Source organism: Mandrillus leucophaeus, unplaced genomic scaffold (genome assembly GCF_000951045.1).
Source record: "Mandrillus leucophaeus isolate KB7577 unplaced genomic scaffold, Mleu.le_1.0 Scaffold1032, whole genome shotgun sequence".
In the NCBI taxonomy this organism is placed as follows: Eukaryota; Metazoa; Chordata; class Mammalia; order Primates; family Cercopithecidae; genus Mandrillus; species Mandrillus leucophaeus.
The window spans coordinates 808,349-832,413 of record NW_012098455.1 but is presented as its reverse complement, the minus strand read 5'-3'; the positions used below and the strand labels follow the sequence as shown (position 1 = coordinate 832,413).

At 39.0% G+C, this 24,065-nt stretch overlaps 2 protein-coding genes across 4 annotated transcripts in view; both read left to right on the top strand.

Annotated features, from left to right (window-relative positions):
* The window catches only part of MMGT1 (membrane magnesium transporter 1), an 11,851-nt gene extending 8,369 nt beyond the window's left edge, over positions 1-3,482 (top strand). Inside the window, exon 4 of the mRNA XM_011978448.1 lies at positions 409-3,482. Coding sequence (XP_011833838.1) covers positions 409-568 — 160 coding nt within the window. The 3' untranslated portion in view covers positions 569-3,482. The remainder of the gene's footprint in view (positions 1-408) is intronic.
* A 10,110-nt stretch (positions 3,483-13,592) lies between these two features.
* On the top strand, positions 13,593-23,086 carry LOC105538546 (cancer/testis antigen family 45 member A2-like). Of its 3 annotated transcripts, none has more exons than XM_011978433.1 (5): positions 13,593-13,831; positions 18,684-18,858; positions 20,806-21,054; positions 21,432-21,525; positions 22,816-23,086. In XM_011978433.1, exons 2-5 carry the CDS (start codon positions 18,690-18,692, stop codon positions 22,913-22,915), a joined length of 612 nt encoding a protein of 203 aa, XP_011833823.1. In that variant the 5' UTR covers positions 13,593-13,831; positions 18,684-18,689; the 3' UTR covers positions 22,916-23,086. The 3 variants fall into 3 exon arrangements, with proteins under 3 accessions (XP_011833823.1, XP_011833831.1, XP_011833817.1); XM_011978441.1 differs by having other exon boundaries at positions 13,593-13,848; XM_011978427.1 differs by having other exon boundaries at positions 13,599-13,676.
* Positions 23,087-24,065: the final 979 nt, after the last annotated feature.

Below are 24,065 nucleotides of genomic sequence, written 5' to 3'. Positions count from 1 at the left end.
CCGTCTCAAAAAAAAAAAAAAAAAATAGCCATGTGTGGTGGTGTGCAGCTGTAGTGCCAGCACTTGGGGGGGCTGAGATGAGAGGGTCGCTTGAGTCCAGGAGTTTGAGGCTGCAGTGAGCTATGATTGCGCTATTGCACTCCAGCCTGGGCAACAGAATGAGACCCTATCTCTATCTTTTTAAAAAAGAAGAAATTTGAGAGCTTTATGCTGCTTTTTCAGGTTTCTTATTTTCTTTATATAGGAAAAGAGATACAGTATGATTATTATTTACAGTCTGATTTCATGTGTTAATAGTTGTTAAAAAATATAACCCATAGTAAATTGATAATTCATTAGAAGCCTACTTATTTTCAAGTAGGGTTTTATAAAGGTTTATCTAAAATTGATGCTTTTTTTTCTTTTAAGGACATTTGATACGTTAAGGAATCACCCATCCTTTTATGTATTTAATCATCGTGGTCGAGTACTTTTCCGGCCTTCGGATACAACAAATTCTTCAAACCAAGATGCATTGTCCTCTAACACATCATTGAAGTTACGAAAACTCGAATCGCTGCGTCGTTAAGATTTTTACAAATTATAATAATAGGACAGGACACAGAGCTGGAATATTGGAGTTTGGGGTATAAAACACTCCTCCCTGCCCCCCATTAGTATTTATATTGATCTTTCAGACCTACTTTAGAAAAAACCATGGCCCTCATTTATATACTGTTAATCCAATCATTAATGCAGTGTAAGTTATATGTGAAATAAGTCTTTGGTATTTCATATAGGAATGTTTTTTTCATTTAAATCAAATCCACATCTTTTGTAAAAGCCACTGTTTTGAACACATTTCCTTGAAAAATGTTGGTGGTTTTTGTGATTATTTATTTTTTTAGATTTCTTTTGCACTACAGTTTTTGGAATCCTTTTGGAAACACTGTGTGACTGCTGCATTTTGCAGCGTGAATTATGGTAAAATGGTCTTCAATTCTTAACAAATGGACTTCCCTAATGAGACCAAAATGGTGATTTAACAGTTTTTTCTTGTGTCCCCTAAAAAGTGGCTCTGCTTCAGAAGTACTTGCCAGTTTTTAATTTATTTGTGACTTTTCACCCTACTCTGCTCCCATATACCTTCTACCATCGGCTGTCTTGTTTCATCATTTCTCTGAGATTCTGTGTGCAGTGAGCAATTTTTGTGTCAGAAATTCTTTGTCAGAACAAATATATTTAACAAGCTCAACTTGCTGTAAAGCTACTTGTGTTCTCTTAATTTGTCTGTAAAAATTTCCCTAATTGATTATATAGTGTAAGAATAGTTGAAGACTAGTTGAAGACCTTTTGTGATTTCATTATCTTGCCTATGCAGAAGAAAAATCGTTGAGGAAAATTGTCATTAGCCAGTTTAACTGATTCAAACTCTTGTTTATTTCATACTAAACTAGTGAATAAGTGAAATAAAGGAAACTCGTCATTAATCTAAAGACAGAGTTCAAAGGAATAGGGCCAAATATATTCTCAATATTTGGAACTAATGTTTTTAAGGTTTTTAGAAAAATCAGGTCATTTAAGAAATTGTTTTGTAGTTTCTGATTTATAGAGGCTTCAAGTTTTCCATCTTCACTGTATGTTGCTGAAAGTGAGGATGAGGATACACAGTTGATATTTTTAGAAACAGTAATTTTACTTTTAAGGAAATTGGCTAGCTCTTTGAGCTAGAGAGCTGTAGGAAGCTCAACATTCTTTGTAGAGAACGTTGCTTTTGTTGGATTGTACAGGTATAAAAACATTGCTTTTGTTGAATTGTATAGGTGTAAAGGGAATAACTGTATGCAGGTTTGAAAAGGAAATGTGCTTTAGGCACGAGTCATAAGATGCCATTGTACTTGTAGGCATTTTATTTTCCATTAGAAATGAACATCAGCTCTTCTCTTCTGACTGGTAACACATAGCCCCAAAGCACGAGATTATTTTTTCATTGGGTTTTTATTGCTGTTGTTTAGTTTTGGTTTGTTAATGCCAACCCAGTTTGTCTGTGGAACACTGACTCTGCTCTCTAATGAGAACAAAGTTAGAAATCTGCTGATAACCTAAAATAATTTAGAAATGAATTAAAAATGTGAAGTCAGGGGTTAAAGTGATGATGATAAAATAGCATGCAAGAAACAAGCTCCTTCCATCAGACTTGGCTACTGTTTTCTTCTAGTATGATTTGGTTTGGAAGAGCCTCTTATTTCCTTCTCTTTGAGGTATGTCTTCCTTTCTTAATGTGTTTGTAACATTATTGAGATATAATTCACATACCTTACAATTCACCCATTTTAAGGGTACAATTCAGTGGTTTTTAGTGTATTCACAAAGTGGTGTAACTGTGACCACAGTCAATTTTAGAACATTTTGTTACCCCAAAAAGAAACCCTGTACCCTTGAGCAGTCACCTCTCATTTTCTCCCAGTGTCCACCCACCCCCAGCCCCTGGCGACCACTAATCTATATCTCTCTCTGTAGATTTGCCTATTCTGATCGTTTCATATAAATGGAATTCTACAATATTTGGTCTTTTGGGACTGGATTCCCAAATGTCGTTTTCTATTTGGAGTGAGAAAATTCTTCTCATCTTGAGAACTCTTACTGCTGTGAAAGGGAGTGGTTGGTAAAATCAATAGATTTCAGGCAGGAGGGCCAGATACCTAACAGGTTTTTCTCCGTGAATCTTATGCCGAATAGTTTTTCCTCATAACCAAGCATTTATGATGTATTACTACTTAAAATATTGTGGCTAGTCTCTAGAATGGATGTTGAAATCTTTGCCTCCTCAGTCGGGAAGAGTCCTGCTAAAAATCAGGCCAAATGACTTGGCAAATAATTGACAAAGTGTTTTTCAGGTGTGTCTATCTTTGCTAGCAGCTTGTATACCTCAGGCCAGGTGAGCTCCCCAAATTTCTTTTTTCATTTACTCCAGTGAGTTTCTGCTGTCTCTTCAAGTATGTACCATAGGACTTAAAGGTGATTTGGATGCGTTGTAACACTGCTAAATGTACTAAGTACAGAATTTTATTTACAGTACTATGAGACAGTCAGTTATTGCCTAGGGTAGTTCAAAAATATGATGTCAGCTAGTTAAGCTTTTATTTGACTGATGTCAGTGATATTCAGAAGTGTGTACCAATCAAGGCTCTTTAAAATACAGAACGACTCAATAACCAGGGAACCAGCCAAATACTGTGCAGCCGCAGAATATGCATATCAATGAATTGGAGACGATTATTCTCTGTAACTCCCTAATGATTGTTTTCTAAGCATTGTGGCTTCTCAGTGGCTTGACAGCATCTTCCTGGTTGTATGTGGCCTGTTTACATGAAGTATTGAGTAATGTTTGTTGTGAGCATCAATGCCTGTAACATCAAACTAAACACATGTTTTTGGGATATGTTTCCAATCTTTAAATGACCTTGCCCTGTCCAATAAATGAATGATTGTCTCACCCTGTTTTTGGTGGTGTTTTTTGGGTTTTTTTTTTTTTTTTTTTTTTGGACTTTTAATCTCGTTTCTTCTACTTTTCTGTCCCCAGAAAAATGTAAGAGCTAATTTTATGACTGTATTTTTCTACTGTGATGCTGTTTTACTAAATTCAATGGATAATTTAATTGTACATGTAAAATCTTACTGCAGTTTTATGTTTTGAATAGTCAAAATAGAATATATAATCTTGATGATGTTTATAAATCATCAAATGCCCCTTGGGGTGTAAAAATGGGTTCTTGAGCAGCAATGTCTAATGATTCCATCACAAATTTGTTATAAAGTCAAACTCCCATTAAAAATGTCACTTTATACTTAATAGGAAATTGTTATGATTAAAGCATCAAGGGAGCAAATATAAAGTTTAATGAAAATCCAAGGGGAAGTTCTAAATTGCAAAAGTTGGCACTTATCTACAGTATTTTGAAAAATAACACCACCGGTATTCAAACCTACCTAGGAATATCTCAAAATAACCTGCTAATCAAGTGTTCTTAGAAAGGGGAGTGGGGGCAAGAAAGAGAATATATGCACATGGCAAAAAGATCTGATGGTACAGAAAGATATAAAATCTTGGCCCCTTCCCTCCTACCCTAATACTTCTCTCCAAAAGTAACCAGTTTCAAGTGTCTCGTATGTTTTCACAGGAAAACAATTTTTTATTTTTTATCAGCAAATTTGTAGTTTAAAAAATTTCACATTAATGGAATCAGACTATATATACTCTTCTGTACCTTGCTTTTTTTTTTTGCTACCTGTGTTTTATGAGATCTTTCTGTATCAGTATATATAGAAATACTTCATTATTTTTAGTGGCTGTGTGGTATTCTAATGTTTGAATGTATTACAAATGTTTAAACATTGATAGGCTCTTTAGGTTGTTTCCAATATTTTATTAAATCACATTGTGGTGAATATACTTGTACATATAATGAATTTATATTCTACAGGGTTCCTAGCAATAGAGTTGCTGGATCAGAGGGCATTTTTTATTTTCAGTTCAGTAGTTACTGCCAAATTGTCCTCTAGAAATCTTTGCCCAGTATGCTTCCACATATAATGTATGAGAATGATTATTTACCAAACCATGCCAATACTGGGTACTAAACTTTTGAAGTCTGATCACGTGAAAGTGAATAAATGGTATCTTGCATTTTAATGAAGTTCTAATGCATTTTAATGAAGGTCTAATATATTTTAATGAAGGAGATGGAACACATTTTCCTGTTTATTGATTACTGAGATTTCCTGTGAAATGTGTAGTCATGTTCTGTTTTCTATTAGGTGATATGTGTTTTATTGATTTGTATGAGTTTTTTGTAAGCTAAGAAAATTGGTCCATTGTCATGTTTAATAATATTTTGCTAAGTTTTATTTATGTAGTTAAACTTAAGTCTTTACGGCTTCTGAGATTTTGCCTTGCTTAGAAAGGCCACCTTTGCATTTAAGAATAAATTTAATGTATTTTTCCAATACTTTAAAGGTTTTTTTTTCAACTTTTAAATATTTGATTCATTTGGAATTTATCTAGGTAGTAGGAGTGAGGAGAGAATTCAACATTTTTCTTTCGAATAGCAATCTATTCTAACTCCATTTATTAACTTTTTCCACACTGATTAGAAAAACCATCATCCTCATTCATACATCAAATTTCCATTTGTTTGGTTAGATATGCTTCTGGGCTCTGTAGTCTGTTGCAAAAAATACCAGTCTTTTAATTATTTTCAATTGTTACACATTTTCGTCTTGGGTATTGCTAATCCATACCTCATTCTTTAGGATTTTTTTCTAGTTATTCTTGCATTTTTTTTTTTTAGATAAGCTTTCGTATCATTTTGTCCAAATCTAAAATCATATTGATATTTTCCCTGAAATTTTATTTTAAAAAATTTCAAATCTACAGAAAATATGAAAGAATAGTAGGGTGGACATTTAGGCTCACCATTTTTAACATTTTACCACTGTTGCTTTTCCTCTCTCCAAATGTGCTTTTCTTCCCCTCCTGATTCATTCGAGCTAAGTTGCAGACTTCATCACACTTCAGGACATCACTAAATATGTCAGCATGCCTTTCCTGCAAGAGTGAGGAGATTCTCCCATTTAACCACAGTTCTATTATCACAAGTAAAAAATGGATCAACCACCCAACATTTCATATTCCTATTTCCCCATGTATCCCCCAAATAGCTTTTATTGCTGTCCCCACCAAAGTTCACAAATTACATTATTCGTGTGTCTCCATAGTCTCTTTTCAAGTCTGTCTACCTCTTTTTTAAACTGGTATTTTCTAGACCAACTTTATTTTTTAGAACTGTTTTAGATTTATGGAGAAAATGGGAAGAGAGTACAGTGAATTCCCACGTACCCCACACTCAATTTCCTCTATTAACATGTTAGCATGAGGCATTTGACACAATGAGCCAATGTCAATACATTACTATTATTATTACTGGAGTGCAATGGTGTGATCTCGGCCCACTGCAACCTCTGCCTCCCAGGTTCAAGTGATTTTTCTGCCTCAGCCTCTTGAGTAGCTGGGAATACAGGCATGCACCACCATGCCCGGCTAATTTTGTATTTTTAGTAGAGACGGTGTTTCTCTATGTTAGTCAGGTTGGTCTCAAACTCCCGACCTCAGGTGATCCACCCGCCTGGGCCTCCCAAAGTGCTGGGATTACAGGCATGAGACAACGTGCCTGGCCTAATACATTATTATTAATTACAGTCTATATTCAGATTTCCTTTGGTTTTACCTAGTATCCTTTTTGTGTTCTAGGATTCCATCAAGAGGACCACATTATGTTTGGTCATCATGTCTTGGCTCCTCTTGGCTGTGACAGTTTCTTAGACTTTTCTTGTTTTTGATGATCTTGACAGTTTTCAGGAGTGCCGGTCAGGTATGTTGTAGAATCTTGCTCTACTGGGATTTGTTTGATGATTTTTCGGTTATTAAACTGGAGTTGTGTGTGTTTTTGGAGGAAGACCACTAAGGTAAAATGCTATTCTTATCATATCAAGGACGCATTTATACTGCTGATGTTAATCTTGATCACCTGGCTGAGGTAGTGTTTGTCAGGTTTCCCCACTGTAAAGTACTCTTTTTCCCCTTTCCATACTGTATTTTTTGGAAGGAAGTCACTCTGCACAGCCCACACATAAGGAGTGATATGTTATGCTTCACCTCCTTGAGGACAGAATATCTACATAACTTATTTGGAATTCTTCTGCATGGAAGATATTCTTCTTCCCCATTTATTCATTTATTTTTATGAGTTTAAACTCATACCTTGCTTTATCCTTTAATACTATATTTTGTTGAAATTGTTCCAGTTTTAGACATTGGTAGCTTTTTCAGTAAACTCCTGTGTCCCTTTGACATATTCCCATCATTGTCATTGTGGGTTTTCTATTTTTATTTTATTTTATTTTATTTTATTTTATTTTATTTTATTTTATTTTTGAGCACTTCCTTCCTGGCACTACGAAGATGTTCCGGGCTTGTGTTGTGTATTTCCTTCCCCAGTCCTGGAATCTGCCATTTCTCCAAGGAACCTGGTTCCTTTTATTGAAGAATGGTATTATAAACCAAGGTCTGGCCACTAGGTTCACTCATTGCTACTGACGTTTCATTGCCTCTAGGCCTTTTCAGCAGACAGATCAAGGAAATATATATGTTCATACTAACCTGTGCATTTATGCCTAAGTGTAAATATGTAACATCTGTATTTCTATTAAATGAAACATGAGTTCATACTGATGTTCAATCCATTACCACATAGATCATTCTAACATCTTCCCTTTGCATATCTGTAAACCTCCACTCCAACTGAGAAACCCTACTCCCACCATCCGTTCTCTTCTTGCTTCAGTTGTTTAATTACAGTATACATATAAACTGGCTTCAGAATTGTTAACCCTTTCCCCCACAAGAAACAACTAGAGCACAGTGATTATGTGGCTTTATTGGTTGTTCATTTGCCGCCATTAGTTTCACAGACTACTCATTTTGAAAGTTACTTAGGTCAGCACCTTTTCCCTCACCTCCTTCGGTGAGATTGTTTCATAAATTTGTGATAAACTTAGATTGTTTTGTCACATTCTACATTCTATTTTGGTATCCCCCTGACCTCCCAAATGGTTTTTTTAAATGTGTGTACATTAAGGTTCACTTTTTGCTTTTGGAAGTTCAGTGGGTTTTGATGGATTCATACTGTTATGTATCCACAATTGTATTATCATATAGAATAGTTTCACAGCCATAAGAATCCCTGTGCTTCACATATTTATCCCTCCCGCCCCTTCTCCTGAGCCTCTGTTAACCACTGATCTTTTTAGTGTCTCTATAGTTTTGCCTTTTCCAGAATGTCATGTGGTTGGAATCATGCAGTATGTAGTCTTTTTAGACTGGCTTCTTTCACTTAGCAATATGCATTCAGGCTTCCTCCATTTCTCTCTGTGGTTTGATAATTCATTTCTTCTTATCTCTGAATAATAGTTTTTATTGTATGAATGTTCCCACACTGTGTTTATCCATTCACCTATTGAAGGACATCTTGGTTGCTATGGATAGTGCCAGGAAGTTAAGAGGTAGTTTTGTTGTATATTATCTTTTATGAGCTCAATTTTTCAGGTCTGAGATTTCTGTCTGGTTTATCATTTTACTTTATGAAATAATAATTTCCTAGAAACTGCAGAGTACAGTGATGTCCCTGTGGGGGTGATGAAATGCATCTGTTTTGCAGCTCAACCATTTAATTTGCAAGTTTCAGAAATCATGACATCATGTGAGTTTTTTTATGTGAAACCACTTAATTTGGTTTCCAGATGCTACGTCATTTGCGATGTCCATGAGGAGAAGATGGAAGTGGTCAAACTCCACCTGATGATTCCTTGTCAAAATCTGCTCCACCAGAGGTTATGAACATTGCAGGATATGGTATTCTACCCAACTAATTGAATTATCTGTTTAATGAATTAACTAGTCTCAGCAAATATAGGCTGATTCAGAAAGCTGGTAGTAGTGTGCACTTTTCGGTCTTATGTGTGCTTGCACCCTCAATTATCTCTGTATTTGCTAGAGGGTATCTTTCCATGAGAATTCATTTTTCATTAAATTTTTAAATTGTGGGAAAAATACATGGCATACAATTTAACATTGTAACCATTTTTAAGTGTGCAGTTCAGTAGTGTTAAGTATATTAACATTGTTGTGAAACAGATCTCCAGAAATTTTTCAACTTGCAAATCTGAAACTTCACCCATTAGAAAAAAAAAAAAAATTTACCCCTCCCCTAACCCCTAGCAACCACTGTTCTACTTTCCGTCTCTATGGATTTAACTAATTTAGGCTGGGTGCAGTGGTTCACACCTGTAATCCCAGCACTTTGGGAGGCCAAGGTGGGCAGATCACTTGAGGTCCGGAGTTGGAGACCAGCTTGACCAACATGGTGAAACCTTGTCTCTACCAAAAATACAAAAAAATTAGCCAGGTGTGGTGGTGGGTGCCTGTGATCCCAGCTACTCAGGAGGCTGAAGCACAAGGATCGCTTGAACCCGGGAGGCAGAAGTTGCAGTGAGCCGAGATTGCATCACCGCACTCCAGCCTGGGTGACAGAGTGAGACTCTGTCTTAAAAAAAAAAATTAGCTGGTTTATAAACCTCATGTAAGTGGAATCATATAATATTAATCTTTTTGTGACTGACTCATTTCCCTTAGCAAAATGTCCTCAGTGTTCATCCATGTTGTAGTCTGTGACAAGATTTCCTTCCTTTTTAAGGCTAAATAATATTCTCTATGTGTATACTGCATTTCATTTATCCATTCATCTGCTGATGGACATTTGGGATGCTTCCACGCCTTGGCTGCTGTGAATAATGCTGCTATGAACATGGGTATGCAAATATTTCTTTGAGATCCAGTTTCAATTCCTTTGGATATATATCCAAGTGGGATTGCTGCATCATATGGTAGTTTTATTTCATTTTTTGAGGAACCTTCATAATATTTTACACAGCCACTGCATCAATTCTATCCACAGTGCAGAGCTGTTCTAATTTTTCCACATCCTTAGCAGCACTTGTTATAGCCATGCTAATGGGGGTGAGGTTTTCATTGTGGTTTTGATTTGCATTTCTTTGATGATTAGTGATGTTGAGCATCTTTTCATATACTTGTTAAGTATTTATATATCATCTTTGGAGATATGCAGATATGTTTATTCAAGTCATTTGTTTGTGCTACCCTAGAACATGTGAAACTTTCCCCCATTTTTAACTTAAGTTATTTTATTTTATTGTTATTGTTGCGATGCAGTGGCAAGATCTTGGCTCGTGGCTACCTCCACCTCCTGGGTTCAAGCGATTCTCCTGCCTCAGCATCCTGAGTAGCTAGGACTACAGCCTCGCAACACCACTTCCGGATAAGGAGCTCTTTACATATTCTGGATATTAACCCCTTATTAGATATATAATTTGCCAATGTTTTCCCCCATTTCATAGGTTGCCTTTACATTCTGTTGATTATGTCCTTTGATGCACAAAACTTTTTCAGTTCATGTAGTCCCATTTGTCTATTTTTGCTTTTGGTGTTGTATTCAAGAAATCATTGCCAAGTCCAATATCGTGAAGCTTTTCCTGTATGTTTTCTTCTGGGAGTTTTATAGTTTTAGGTCTTACATTTAGGTCTTTAATCCTTTTTGAGTTGATTTTTGTATAATTTTTGTATATGGTGTAAGGTCCAACTTCAATAGTGAGGGGTGACACTTTCATTTCCACACCTTGATTTCAGGAACTGTGAATGCAAGCTATGGGAGAAACAGCACCATATATCTATGCATATAAATGCTTGGATAGAGCATTACCATCTTCTAAAGGCTGTTGCCTCTCAAGTTATTGCCACCTAACCAAAAACATAACTGAGTCTTCCAAAGGTCATTACGCTTCAGGATGAGGGGAAGCATAATAAGACCAGTGAGTTCTATGAGTATTGCTCCATTGCCACACTCATTTTCTGTGAGGTGAGTTCCTTGTTTAGAAGTGATGCTGTGTGGAATATCATGATGGTGGATAAGATATTTTTCAAATCCAAAATATTGGTTTTCTCAAAAGCACTGCAAGTGGGAAGGAAAATCTATATCTAGACTAAATGTCTGTTCAGGTAAGAAGAAAGCACTTCTCTTTTTATAATAGAAGTGATCCACTGTAATCCACATACCAACTAGTGGCTGGCAGATCATTCTGGAGTCTGGGGCCAAATTGAGGGCTTAGTGTTGGTCTCCATTCCTGGAAGATTGTTCACTCAGCAATAAACCGTAGCTAGGTTTGCCATCGTGAGTGGAAGTCCATGCTATGGCGCATAATCTCTATCCCTGCCAGTTTGACCACTTTGTTTGTTGAGCCCATAAGATTGTGACACAGGTGTTGGGGAAAGGGGCTGATTAATATCTAGATAATAAGTACCTTATCCATCCAATTATTAAAATTCTGCTCTGCTGAGGATACCCTTTGCTGAGAACTCTCATGAGACCTCGATATCTTCACATTGTATGTCCGTTTGGAAAGGTCTGTCCACATATGTTTTTTTCTCAGACCTCCTTGTCACAAATTTTTAATCATGTGTCATCAAAGTCCCTGACAAATCAGCTAATAAGTGGGACACAGCCTATGCATGATACATACTTACACGTTTGGATATGTCTCCGCCAAGAAGGTGCACTGCTCAAAATTCTTCCCTCTGAGAGGATTTCCCATCACCACTGTCCTTCAGGGCTGTCCCAGTCAGGACTGTCATATGCAGCTGTCCACTTGTGGCTTGTGTGGTAGGCAGGATTTTAATTATGCCCCTCCAAGAATCCAGTCTCATGGTTATTCAATCAAATACACATATGAGTACTGCTGTGGTGGGATTTTTTAATGCAAAAAAGAGTATTTTATTTTGGTAGCACTAGAATAAACAAACAAAACAACTGTGTTCCTACATTGAAGTGAAAACAATGTTTAAGCTTCCTTATCAGTCAAATATATTCCAAAAGAAAATGTGTTCTGTGAAGGTTCTGCAGCACAGGCAAATATTAACACGATAGGCTAGGAAGCTGTAATACTGAAAATGACTCTCTTCTGACAGGGTACTTAACGAACATAACTTTTTAATTTTAATTTTAATTTATTTATTTATTTTGAGATGGAGTCTCCCTTTGTCACCCAGGCTGGAGTGCAGTGACGCGATCTCTGCTCACTGAAGTTTGCACCTCCCAGGTTCAAGCGATTCTTCTGCCTCTGCCTCCTGAGTAGCTGGGATTACAGGTGCCCACCACCATGCCTGGCTATATTTTTTAATTTTAATCTTAATTTTTTTATAAACATAACTTTTGAATTACAAAACCAGTGAAATAATCCCTTCTAAATAATTGTGTCAAGAGTGAAACTGCTTGTTCCATTAAAACTCTAAAAATTTTGCTGTAATATTTTTTACCACTATGAACATTTCAGGTAAATTTTGCTGCACTTAAAATAAGTTGTGAAAGTGGAAAAATGGGCTGGGCACGGTGGCTCACACCTGTAATCCCAGCATTTTGGGAGGCCAAGGCAGACGAATCACTTGAAGTCAGGAGTTTGAGACCAGCCTGGCCAACATGGTGAAGCACCGTCTCTATTAAAAATAACAAAAATTAGCCAGGCATGATGGTGCACACCTATAATCCCAGCTTCTCGGGAGGCTGAGGCAGGAGAATTGCTTGAACCTGGGAAGCGGAGGTTGCAGTGAGCCAAGATCATGCCACTGCACTCCAGCCTGGGTGACAGAGCCAGACTCTGTCTCAAAAAAATTTTAAAAAAAAGTGGAAAAATATACAAAGTTCCAGATTAAAATGATTAATAGGTGTAATATAATAAGGTTTCCCCTCCTTTCTTTTTTTCTGTCTTTCTTTTTGTTTTGTTTTGTTTTTTAGACAGTCTCACTCTGTCACCCAGGCTGTAGTGCAGTGGTGTGATCAAAGCTCAATGCAGCCTCAACCTCCTGGTCTCAAGCCTCCCAAGTAGCTGGGACCACAGGTACACACTCAGCTAATTTTTGTATTTAGTGTAGAGAGGGGGTTTCACCATGCTGCCCAGGCTGCTCTTGAACTCCTGAGCCCAAGGAATCCACCCACCTTGACCTCCCAAAATGCTGGGATTACAGGCATGAGCCACTGCACTGGGGCCCTCATTTTTCTTATCAATTAACAATAATGATTACCTTTAACAGATAGAGGTTGACTTTATTTATTTTTATTTATTTATTTATTTTTATTTTTAGACAGAGTCTCACTCTGTTACCCAGGCTGGAGTGCAGTGGCTGATCTCAGCTCACTGCAAACTCCGACTCCCTGGTTCAAAAGTTTCTCCTGCCTCAGCCTCCCAAGTAGCTGGTGGGACTACGGGTGCGCGCCACCATGCCCGGCTAATTTTCTGTATTTTTAGTAGACACGGGATTCACCATGTTGGCCAGGCTGGTCTCGAACTCCTGATCTCAGGTGGTCCAGCCGCTTTGTCCTCCCAATGTGCTGAGATTACAGGCGTGAGCCACTTGCCTGGTCGGGGTTGACTTTAAAACACAACTCCCTCAAATGCAAATTTCAGTTTGTTGTTGTTTTTTCTTTTTTTTTTTCTTTTTCTTTTTTTCTTTTTTTTAAGATGGAGTCTCCTCTATCGCCTGGACTGGAGTGCAGTAGCGCGATCTCGGCTCACTGCTACCTCCGCCTCCCGGGTTCAAGCGATCCTCCCACCTCAACTTCCCAAGTAGTTGGGACCACAGGCGCGCGCCACCATGCCCGGCTGATTTTTGTGTTTTTCTTTTTCTTTTTCTTTTTTTTTTTTTTAGGTTGGTTGGTTGCTTTGCAGAGTCGGGGTCTCACTATGTTACCCAGGCGATTTCAACCCGCTGTGTGAGAAGATTCTGCGTTTCTCCGCTTATGTTGCTGTGCAGTTGTTACTGAAGGTGGCCTGTAGAGGGCGCCAGAGTCAGCGAAGGGGAGGGCTGCGCTTCCTGGTTCTCTGGGGCATGAGGCTTCTCCTCAGGACTCTGGCGCCCCCAACAGGTTCCCAGTGTTCGGCTGGGGCAGGCACGCTGTGGCTGGTTATTTCCCCTCCTTCTATCCCCCTTGGGCCGAACGGGATCGATGCTTCTGGTGAGACGCCTCGCCATGCACATCACTCCCAGGTGCCCTAGGGGGCACATTTCCCACAACTCCCAGAGGGCAGGTTTCTAGAAACTGCCACCACTAGGGAGGCGCCACAGCTTCACTGCCATTTTGTGAGGTGCCGCCGTCACTCCTCCAGCGAGGTCAGGACTTTAGGACTGTGAGTGGGCTGTTTTTCCCTGGATGCTTTAATTTCACCCCGGAAAGTGTCCTTTTTCCTTGGAAAGCATCTTTTCTGTGGTGTTCTCTGTCCGGTGTGTGGTAGGGCTCCCTTGGGGAAGTGGCTCCGCTCTGGGGACACCGCCATGGGCACCTGTGTTAGCCATGGGGGAGCGTTTTCCTTGGGCACCCCGTCTCGGCTATGTTGTGGGGCCAGGGGGGTTTTCTTGGGGACTCCCTCTCGGTGATGTGAGGGACTTTTCCTACTGAAATGACCTAAGCCCAGGGGTGGGGGGCATGCCTTGGTTGCCTGTGTTGGCCTCGGGTGCGGCGGTGTTTCTTTCCTGCTCAGTTGCAGGCCTGAGGGGGGTCTCTGCCTTGGGGACCCTGTCTCTGCTCATGGAACGTGGTGGGGGTGGCTGTGCCTCGGACGCATGATCGCAGCCCTGTGGGGTCACTGTTGGGGGCTTTATCTCGACCCCCGAGGGACTCTTCCTTGGGTGCTGATGTTTGCCGTGAGGCACATTTGTCCTTGGATGTTGCTCGCTCTCAGCTATAATGTGTTGGCTTTTCTTTGGTTCTACTTATCCCCGGTAGATGCTTACCGGATGCTTTCTCTTGATGCTGGGTTTTTAAAATTATTATCTGTGGGTGCTCTCTCCCGGTGTCCCGGGCGAATGGGGATTCCTTGGATTCTCTAAGCCTATGGTGGGACTCAGGGAGTGTCAGCCATGAGGGAGGCCACGTGACCTTGGGAACTCGGTCTCGCCCCGGGTTGGGATGCTTTTCCTCGGTTGGTTGATCTCGATTCTGAAGGAACTCTTTCCCAGGATTCTGTCTGACCTTTCGGTCACAGCCTCAGGTGTCTGTGTGGGAGTGGGGGTCCAGAAATATTCGAAGGTTCCCGCTGTGCCACATTCGAACACTTGCTGTACAGTCTTTCATTCCAGCCACTCTGATGGCTGTGCAGTGATCCCTCCTTATGTCTACACTCGCATTTTTGTGCTGATTAATGAGCTTGAGCACCTTTTAAAATATTGTTTTTATTTATTGATTTTTGTTTGTCTTTTGAAACAGGGTCTCCGTCTGTCGCCCAGGCTGGCTTGCAGTGCCACCACACCCAGCTATTTGTCGTTTTTATTTTTGTTTTGTTTTCACCATTTTATGTTTATTGGTCATTTACTATGTCTTTTATGAAGTTCCTTTTCAGGCATTTTCCCCCAGCTTTTACTGAGATGTTTGTATTTTAAAAATGGATTTGTAGTTTCCATATATTCTGCATTTCAGTTATACAAACATGCGCACAGACATATATGTACATATATAAAAATGCATATACAATTTTAGTATCTTCTATAAATATTTTTTGCTTTTACAAGATCTCAATAATGTGTTTTAGATGAACAGATTCTCTTAATTTTATTAATCAGTGTATTATTTATGGCTAGTGCTTTTTATTTTTTTAAGAAATATCTTTGCTTCACCCGATGCCATTATGATCATATTTTTTTATTATTATTGTACTTTAAGTTCTGGGATACATGTGCAGAATGTGCAGGTTTGTTACATAGGTAGACACATGCCATGGTGGTTTGCTGCACCCATCAACCTGTCAGCTACGTTAGGTATTTCTCTAATGCTATCCCTCCCCTCCCCCCTCCCGACCCCTGTCAGGCCCGGCTGTGTGATGTTCTCCTCCCTATGTCCATGTGTTCTCACTGTTCAATTCCCACTTATGAGTGAGAACATGTGGTGTTTGGTTTTCTGTTCCTGTGTTAGCTTGCTGACACCGGTACCTTCAAAGGACATGAACTCATTCTTTTTTATGGCTGCATAGTATTTCATGGTGTATATGTGCCACATTTTCTTTATCCAGTCTATCACTGTTGGGCATTTGGGTTGGTTCCAAGTCTTTGCTGTTGTGAGTAGTGCTGCAATAAACATACTTGTGCATGTGTCTTTATAGTCGAATGATTTATAATCCTTTGGGTATATACCCAGTGATGGGATTGCTGGGTCAGATGGTATTTCTGGTTCTAGATCCTTGAGGAGTCACCACACTGTCTTTCACAATGGTTAAACTAATTTACACTCATGATGATAATATTCCAAGTTTTCTTCTAGATCTTCTAATCATCTGAAATAAATTCTCATGAAATGGAGTAAAGTCAGAGACCAGGTATATTCGATGTGCTTATTAGCCATTTGAGTATGACTCTTATGAAGTGCATATTCAGCTTTTCCCCCAAATTTTATTGGGATGTTGGTTTTTTAGAAATTGATTTGTAGTTCTGGATATATTCTGGATTCCACTCATTTGTTGCCAGATATATATGTATATATGTGTGTAACTACTATATATTTTTATGTATAACCTATACTATATACTACATAATGTATAATCTACAAACATGCTTTGGTTTTTCAGTCTCTTAATAGTGTCTTTGAGAAACGGAAGTTTTCCATTTAATTATGTCTAATTAAAGAATTCATTCTTTATGGTTAGTGCTTGTTTATCCTCATTAAAAACATCTTTGTCTATTCTGTAGTTGTGAAGACAATATCTTAAGTGTTTACTAGATTGTCTATTCATCTTTAGTAAAGTTTTATGGAGTGGGAAGAGGTAAGAGTCAAGGTTTGTATTTTCCTTACATTTATCAAGTGCATTTATTAAAAGCACTGTCCTTTCCACAATGATTTACAGCTCTTCTGTATTTTGTATTTCCATATTGTTTCTGGCCTCTGTGTCCTCTTCCCTTGGTGTATTTGCCTGTCATTGCTCCAATACCACACTGTTTTAATTATTCTACCTTTATAGTAAATTTCCTATATAGTAGTGCATTTCTACTAACTTAGTTCTTTTCCTTAAAAAAAATTTGTCTTTCCCTTGGCTTAAAAAACTTGGCTTTTCCAAATCTTTAATTTGCATATACTTACAAAATGATCTGCTTGTCAATTTTCAGAAAAGCTTTTGTTAACATGGTGGAATTTTAAATATGATTGCTATGATCATTCTGAGAGACTTGACAATAATGTCTCTTAATAATGTCTTCTGGCCGGGTGTGGTGGCTCACACCTGTATTCCCAGCACTTTGGGAGACCGAGGTGGGCAGATCACTTGAGGTCAGGAGTTTGACACTAGTATGGCTAACAAAGTGAAACCCCTTCTCTACTAAAAATACAAAACATTAGCCAGGCATCATGGCAGGCGCCTGTAATCTCAGCTACTTGGGAGGCTGAGGCAGGAGAATTGTTTGAATCCTCCAGGAGGTGGAGGTCGCAGTGAGCAGAGACTGTGCCACTCCACTCCAGCCTGGGTGACAGAGCAAGGCTCCGTCTCCAAAAAAAGAAAAAAAAAAAAAAAAGATGGCTTCCAACACATCGAAAGAATATTTTTCTCCATTTACTGCAGTCTTGAATTTCTCTGAGTGATGTTTTATAATTTTTGTGTAGTACTCTAGCACATCTTGATTAGATTTATTCCTAAATATTTGATGATTTTGGTACTGTTTTTAATGACATTTGAAATCTCATATTCTAATTATTTGTTGCTATTAATTATACAGAAATGCCATTGGTTTTTATTAGATCTAGTATGTTGACTAAATTTGCTTATTAACCATAATGATTTTACTCTTCTGCATTATGTACAGAACAATGTCATCTGTGAATGGCATGTAAATCACAACATGCCATGTCGCTCCTGAAAACCCATCCTCAAGTCTCCTAAGCACTCAGAACCAACTGTGAACCAGCTTTGGTCTGCAAGGTTACTTTCCAAATTTTAAACATATTATATTTTCCTGATGCTATGGCACTTTTTAGAACCTCCAATAAATTGTTGAATGGATAGTGGACATCTTTGTCTTGTTTTCAAACTCAGGGAGAAAATACTGATACGTCACTATGAAGTATCGCATTTACTATTTTTTTGTACATATGCTAACCAGAATAGGAAAGTTGCCCTTTTTTCTAAGTTGGTGATAGTTTTTATCACGAATGGACTTTAAACATTGACCCATGTATGAAAATAATCATGTGGTGTTTCCGTTTACTTGTTGTTGTTAATATGGTGCATTACATTTATTGATTTTCAAATGTTAGATCAGTGTTGCCTTTCTGCAATATACTCCACCATGGCTGATGTATGTCCTTTTTAAGTACTATTGCATTTTACTTGCTCACGTTTAGTTTGAATTTTTTGTGTCTAAGTTCAGGGGTGATCTTGGCTTGTATTTTGGCCTGATCTTGTAGTTTTTCTTTCTTCTAAAGTCCTTGTCAGATGTTGTTATCAGTTTTGTATCAATCTTCTACAATCCTTTTCTTTGTCCTCATTTTTCCTAATAAGGGTTAATACAGATTTGTTTATACATCCATTTGAATATATAAGTATATATACTTATGTATTAAATATATGTGATGTATAATATAATGTATAATATATGTAGTTTAAAATATAATGTATAATAAGGGTTAATACAGATTGGCTTATACATCTATTTTTCCTAATAAGGGTTAATACAGACTGGCTTATACATCTTCAAATAGGTAATAATATTTTCATCTATTTTTGGTTGATGGCAGCTGCTTATTCCACAGGCATTCTGATTGATTTGTTTGTACCATTTTTCTTCTTTTTTTACTTAGTGTTCAATAAAATTAGCTTTCTTTTCCTGAGAACAGAGTGTTTGGTGAGACTTGGTAAATCTTGGCTCATGATTAAAAGTGAAATTAATGATTCAAAGTCTTGGTTGTATACACATATGCAGACTGTTTGCCATTTTGTGATTGTTAGATTTTTGTCATGAATGGAATATGTTCATTGATGTTTTTCAGGAAACAATGACCGATAAAACAGAGAAAGTGGCTGTAGATCCTGAAACCGTGTTTAAACGTCCCAGGGAATGTGACAGTCCTTCATATCAGAAAAGGCAGAAGATGGCCTTGTTGGCAAGGAAACAAGGAGCAGGAGACAGCCTTACTGCAGGCTCTGCCATGTCCAAAGAAAAGAGTAAGTAAGCCTGTCCTCACCTCCTCTTCATGCTGTATCCAGTGCAGTCAGCCTCCTGCCTCATCCCCTCCAGAGAAACTGTCCTTGTCAAGGTCAACGGTTTCAGCTGACATTGCCATTAATTTCTCAGCAGCATTTGACAGTTGTTCACTCGCTTCTTCATGAAAACCTTCTAGCATTTCCATTTTCCACAATTTTTTTTTTTTTAATTTCTTGTCCGTATTGGTGAATCCCTATCATTTTTTTCTTGAGATGGAGTTTCATTCTTCTCGGCCAAGCTGGAGTCCAGTGACATGATCTCGGCTCACTGAAACCTCAGGCTCCTGGGTTCAAGTGATTCTCCTGCTGCAGCCTCCCGAGTAGCTGGGATCACAAGCACCAGCCACCGCACCCAGCTAATTTTTGTAACTTTAGTAGAGATGGAGTTTTGCCATATCAGCCAGGCTGGTCTCGAACTTCTTACCTCAGGTGATCTACCCACCTCAGCCTCCCAAAGTGCTGGGATTACAGGCACGAGCCACTGCATCCGACCCCTGTCATTCTTTTTTTTCTGTCTTTCTTTTTCTTCTCTTCTCTAAATACTCTAAAAAAATTTCTGAACCCCAGCATCTCTCTCTCTCCTTCTGTTCCAGTCTGCCATGATCAATCACTGAGGTCCCGTGATACCTCCACATTTCCCATTATTGTCCCCATCGAATACATACGCTCCAACCCGGCAGCCAGATCATCATGTTGGCATGTAAATCACATCATGCCATGTCACTCCTGAAAACCCATCCTCCACTCTCCTTAGCACTCAGAACCGACTGTGAACCAGCTTTGGTCTGCGAGGTTCTGCATGGCCTGGCCTCCATCACCCTCTCCTCACACGGGCCTCATCCATCTCCTGACTCTGTCTGCTTCTGTCCTTCACCCCGTAGTGCCTGGTCCATCCCCACTCCAGCCCATACCCTTGGCCTCACAGCAACCTGGAACTCCCCCTCTGCCTCTGCGCAGGCAGCTCTGCTTCTTCCTTCAAGCCCTGCCCAAGGGTACATCCACAGAAGGCTCTGCCCAACCAGTGGCAACTCCTGGGGCTTCCTCTGCTGCTGTTGCCCACAGGCCTGTGGACTGCTTCCCTACCACTAGCCCAACGCTGTTTGTTTCATTTGCTCATTCATTGTGCACGTACTGTCTGACTGCCCCACATGAGGATGTGAGCTCCACAAGGGCAGGGAACGTTGCTCTCTGGGCTGTTTACTGCTGATCCCCAGCTACTGGCATGCTGCCTGCCACAGACGATGAATAAATAAGAGGTGTCAGACCTGGAGTGAAAAGAAAGTCACTTTTCTGAGACAGAAAGGAAGGATGAGGAAAATCATACACTAAAAGGGATTTTTTGGTGATGGAGTGCGTATAGAACTTTCAGCAGTAATGGCCACCTCTATTTTCTCAGAATATATTTGATGTAGAGAGGAGGCTGCTTGAGGTGTTTCCAAGCTGTCTGGCTTCCAGCTCAGTAAAGCCTGGTGGTTTGTAAGTGAATTTGAGAAATCGTGATATCAAGTGAGACTTGCTGCTTTCAACTTGTAAAGCATAACAAACTGAAACTATCCCATGAGTACCAGGGATCTGTGAATGTTGCTTTAGAGTTGTACTGTCTTACTTGGTTTCCATATCTATTCATAGGACCAGAAAATAAGAGGTGGTTTTATTGTATTATGTGTCCTGGCCTCAGTTCATCAGGTCTGAGATTTCTCCCGGTATATCCTCCCATTTATGAAAGATATAATTCCCTAGAAACTGAGGAGCATATAGATGTACCCAGAGGGGTGATGAAACACACATTTCTCACAGCTCAGCTTCTCAGTTTGGTTTCCAGATCTGTCATTCATGATATCTATGTGGAGGGGAAAGAAAATGGTCAAACACCAACTGACGGCTTTTTGTCAAAATCTGTTTCACTAGAGCATAAGACAGGAGATGGTATTCCACCCATCCAATTGGATTCTCAGATTGATGACTTCGCTGGTTTCAGCAAAGATGAGCTGATGCAGAAACCTGGTAGCAATGCACCTGTGGGAGGAATCATTACCAGCAATTTCTCTGAAGATGACCTAAAATGCAGAGAAATAGACCCTATTCCCAAAAGCCAAGAAGAAATTAATGCTGATATAAAACGTCAATTAGTGAAGGAAATCCGAAGCATTGGACGAAGTAAGTGGTATAAGAATATCTGTTTCATAAAACTATAGGAAGTCTCTCTATGATTCAGAAGATATTCATGTTACCTGTTGAGGCTCATTCTTTGCCAGAGTTGAGTTTGCCCATAGTTTATGGTGGTTCCTCTTTTCTTTGACTAAAGCATAGTACACCTTTTGCTTTTCTTTTCTTACTTGGTTATGGTTAAAAGAGTTTCATTCATATGTACGTGCAGGTGTCTTTTTTATTATTTAGTTTTTGTATGTGCGGGTATCTTGATTTAAGCATTTAAAACATTTTAGCCTATGAAGCATGATTGCTGAGGTATAGATTCACTTCTATTCTTCTTTATATTTGATAATACTGAAGGTTTTTTTTTTAAACATCTTCAGAATACGAAAAGATCTTCAAATTGCTTGAAGAAGTGCAAGGACCTATAGAAGTCAAGAAACTATTTTTTGAATCCATCATCAAGGAAGCAGCAAGGTGGGTAGAAATAGGAACTGTCCAATTTCTTTAAGCACTTGGACTCAATAGAGTACTGGGGGTGAGCGTGGGGGAACAGCCCCTGTCTTGAGTTTCTCAAACCCTGGTCCTCACTCATAGTTACAGCTGTCTCCACAGTTACTTAGGCTAATGTTATCTGAATCTAACTCATTCTTCGAAGACTATGGAGACTCCCATTCCCACCATAGTCTGAGGTGCGCATTGTCCCTCGATTGACACTCTTTGTATTTGCTAGACTACCTCTTTTTAAAAAATTTTTGTACGGACATAGCAGATGCATATATTTCTGGGGTATATGAGATGTTGTGATACAGACAACAATGTGTAATAATCACATCAAGGTAAATGGGGTATCTATCACCTCAAGCTTTTATCCTTTGTGTTACAGACAATCCAATTATACTCTTCACTATTTTTAAATGTACAATTAAATTATTACCGACAATAGTCACCCTGTTGGGCTATGAAATACTACATCTTATACATTAATACTTAGATGTATTAATTAATACATCTAAATAAGATGTATTAATTAATGTATTAATAAATAAGATGTATTAAGATTTTCTACCTATTAATCATCCCCACTTCCCACACCGTCCACCCCCACTAACCTTCCCAGCCTCTGGTAACCGTCATTCTACTCTCTATCTCCATTAGTTCAGTTGTTTTACATTTTTGCTCCCAGAAATAAGTGAGAAAATACAAAGTTTGTCTTTCTGTGCCTGGCTTATTTCACTTAACATCATGACCTTTGATTCCATCCATGTTGTTGCAAATGTCTGAATCTCATTCTTTTTTATGTCTGAACAATACTCTATTGTGTATATGTACCATATTTTTTTATCCATTCATCTGTTAGTGGACACTTCAGTTGCTTCCAAATCTTGGCTACTGTGAATGGTTGTGCAACAAACATGGGAGTGCAGATATCTCTTCGGTACCCTGACTTCCTTTCTCTTGGGCATATACCCAGCAGTGGGATTGCTGGACCATATGATAGCTCCGTTTTTAGTTTTTCGAGGAACCTCCATACTGTTCTTCGTAGTTATTGTAGTAATTTTTATTCCCACCAACAGTATATGAAGGTTCCCTTTTCTCCAGACCCTCGCCATCATTTGTTATTGCCAGCTAGACTACCTCTTACCATGCAGTTGAATTTCTATTTCCATGCTGACTGTAACTTCATCTTTCTATCCTTCTCAGTGCTTCCTACAGCATAGGTTCTTTGGCTATCTTGTAGTTAATGGCATGTCTCTGTCTTTTCAGATGTATGAGCCGAGACTTCGTTCAGCTCCTTGAGAAGAAACTGGAGCATATGATTTGGGAGTACTTGTCCATGGAGGATTATGACAACTCAAATGCGTAATCTCATTAATGATTGAGGAGAGAAAAGGATCAGATTGCTGTTTTCTACAGTGGAGCAGGATATTGCTGAAGTCTCCTGGCATATGTTACTGAATCAAATGGCCTTTCAGAGGCTAAGAAATGTCTGTTAGTAAAAGTTGTTCTTTTTCCCTAAGCATTTCATTTGAAAGAATAACTTGTTTTTTCGTTGTTTTGTATTCCCACCTATGCTGGTAGATATTATTAACCCATTAAGTAAACACTATTACAGTCGTGGTTTCTGCAGCAGCTCACAATGCTGAAGCTGGTATTAAAGCCTTCTTTCACTACCCATTTCACATTCCCTTTGCCCTAAGATAGCATGTCAGTTGGTTCATGGAGCTTGGCCTGGCAGGATGGCTCAAACCTTCATTATGGAAGAGTCTGAACCATTAGATGTCCTGCCTGGATGGGGTTGCTGTGATTTTCCATTAACTCTAATCACAAAACACGGGAGGACTAAGAAGCTCTCTAGACATATCAGACTTACTTTTACTTAGCCCCTGGTGTAGTAGGAACCTGATCTCCTTTTTTTTTTCAGTTTCCATCACCCAAGCCAGTAACAGAATCCCTACTTTGTCTCTTGGTTGAGAGGAATGAAGAGTTCAAAGTGGTCAGCTGTCAGACACAATTTTCATTTCAATGGAATCATTTTTTATTCCCCCGTTGAAAAAATTTCTCAATTTGTAACTAAGACCTCTAGTCCAGCAGAGCCAAAAGTTTGCTTCTTGAGAGCAAAGTTTGCTTCTTGAGCACAAAAAGAAAAATTTTGCTACTAGATACCCAAGAGTAATAGTGAGAGGAGGCCCGCATCTTGGCTCTTTCATTCTTGAAGACATAGATGTGGCTATGGGAGAAATAGTTCCATATACTTGATGCTGGGATCCAGCATTGCCACCTCTGAGATTGTCAGCCAAGCCCCTCAAGGCACTGCCACAAAGCTAGAACTACAACTCAGGTTTTAAAGATCACTCCACTGTTCTATTGAGCCAGCCACTTCAGGATGTTGAGGAACATCACAAGACTAGTGAAATCCATTACCATGAGCCCATTCCCATACTTCATTTCCTGTAAAGTGAGTTTCATGTTTAAAACTGGTGCAGTGTGGGCTGTTTCCGGTTCCAAGATGGCCG

Bases quoted from the DNA above. Each gene is read 5' to 3' on its own strand.
- LOC105538546 (XM_011978427.1), top strand. The intron at 18,859-20,805 runs GTAAGTAAGCCT...CTGTTTCACTAG, and splicing joins TGCCATGTCCAAAGAAAAGA to AGCATAAGACAGGAGATGGT. The intron at 21,055-21,431 runs GTAAGTGGTATA...AAACATCTTCAG, and splicing joins AATCCGAAGCATTGGACGAA to AATACGAAAAGATCTTCAAA.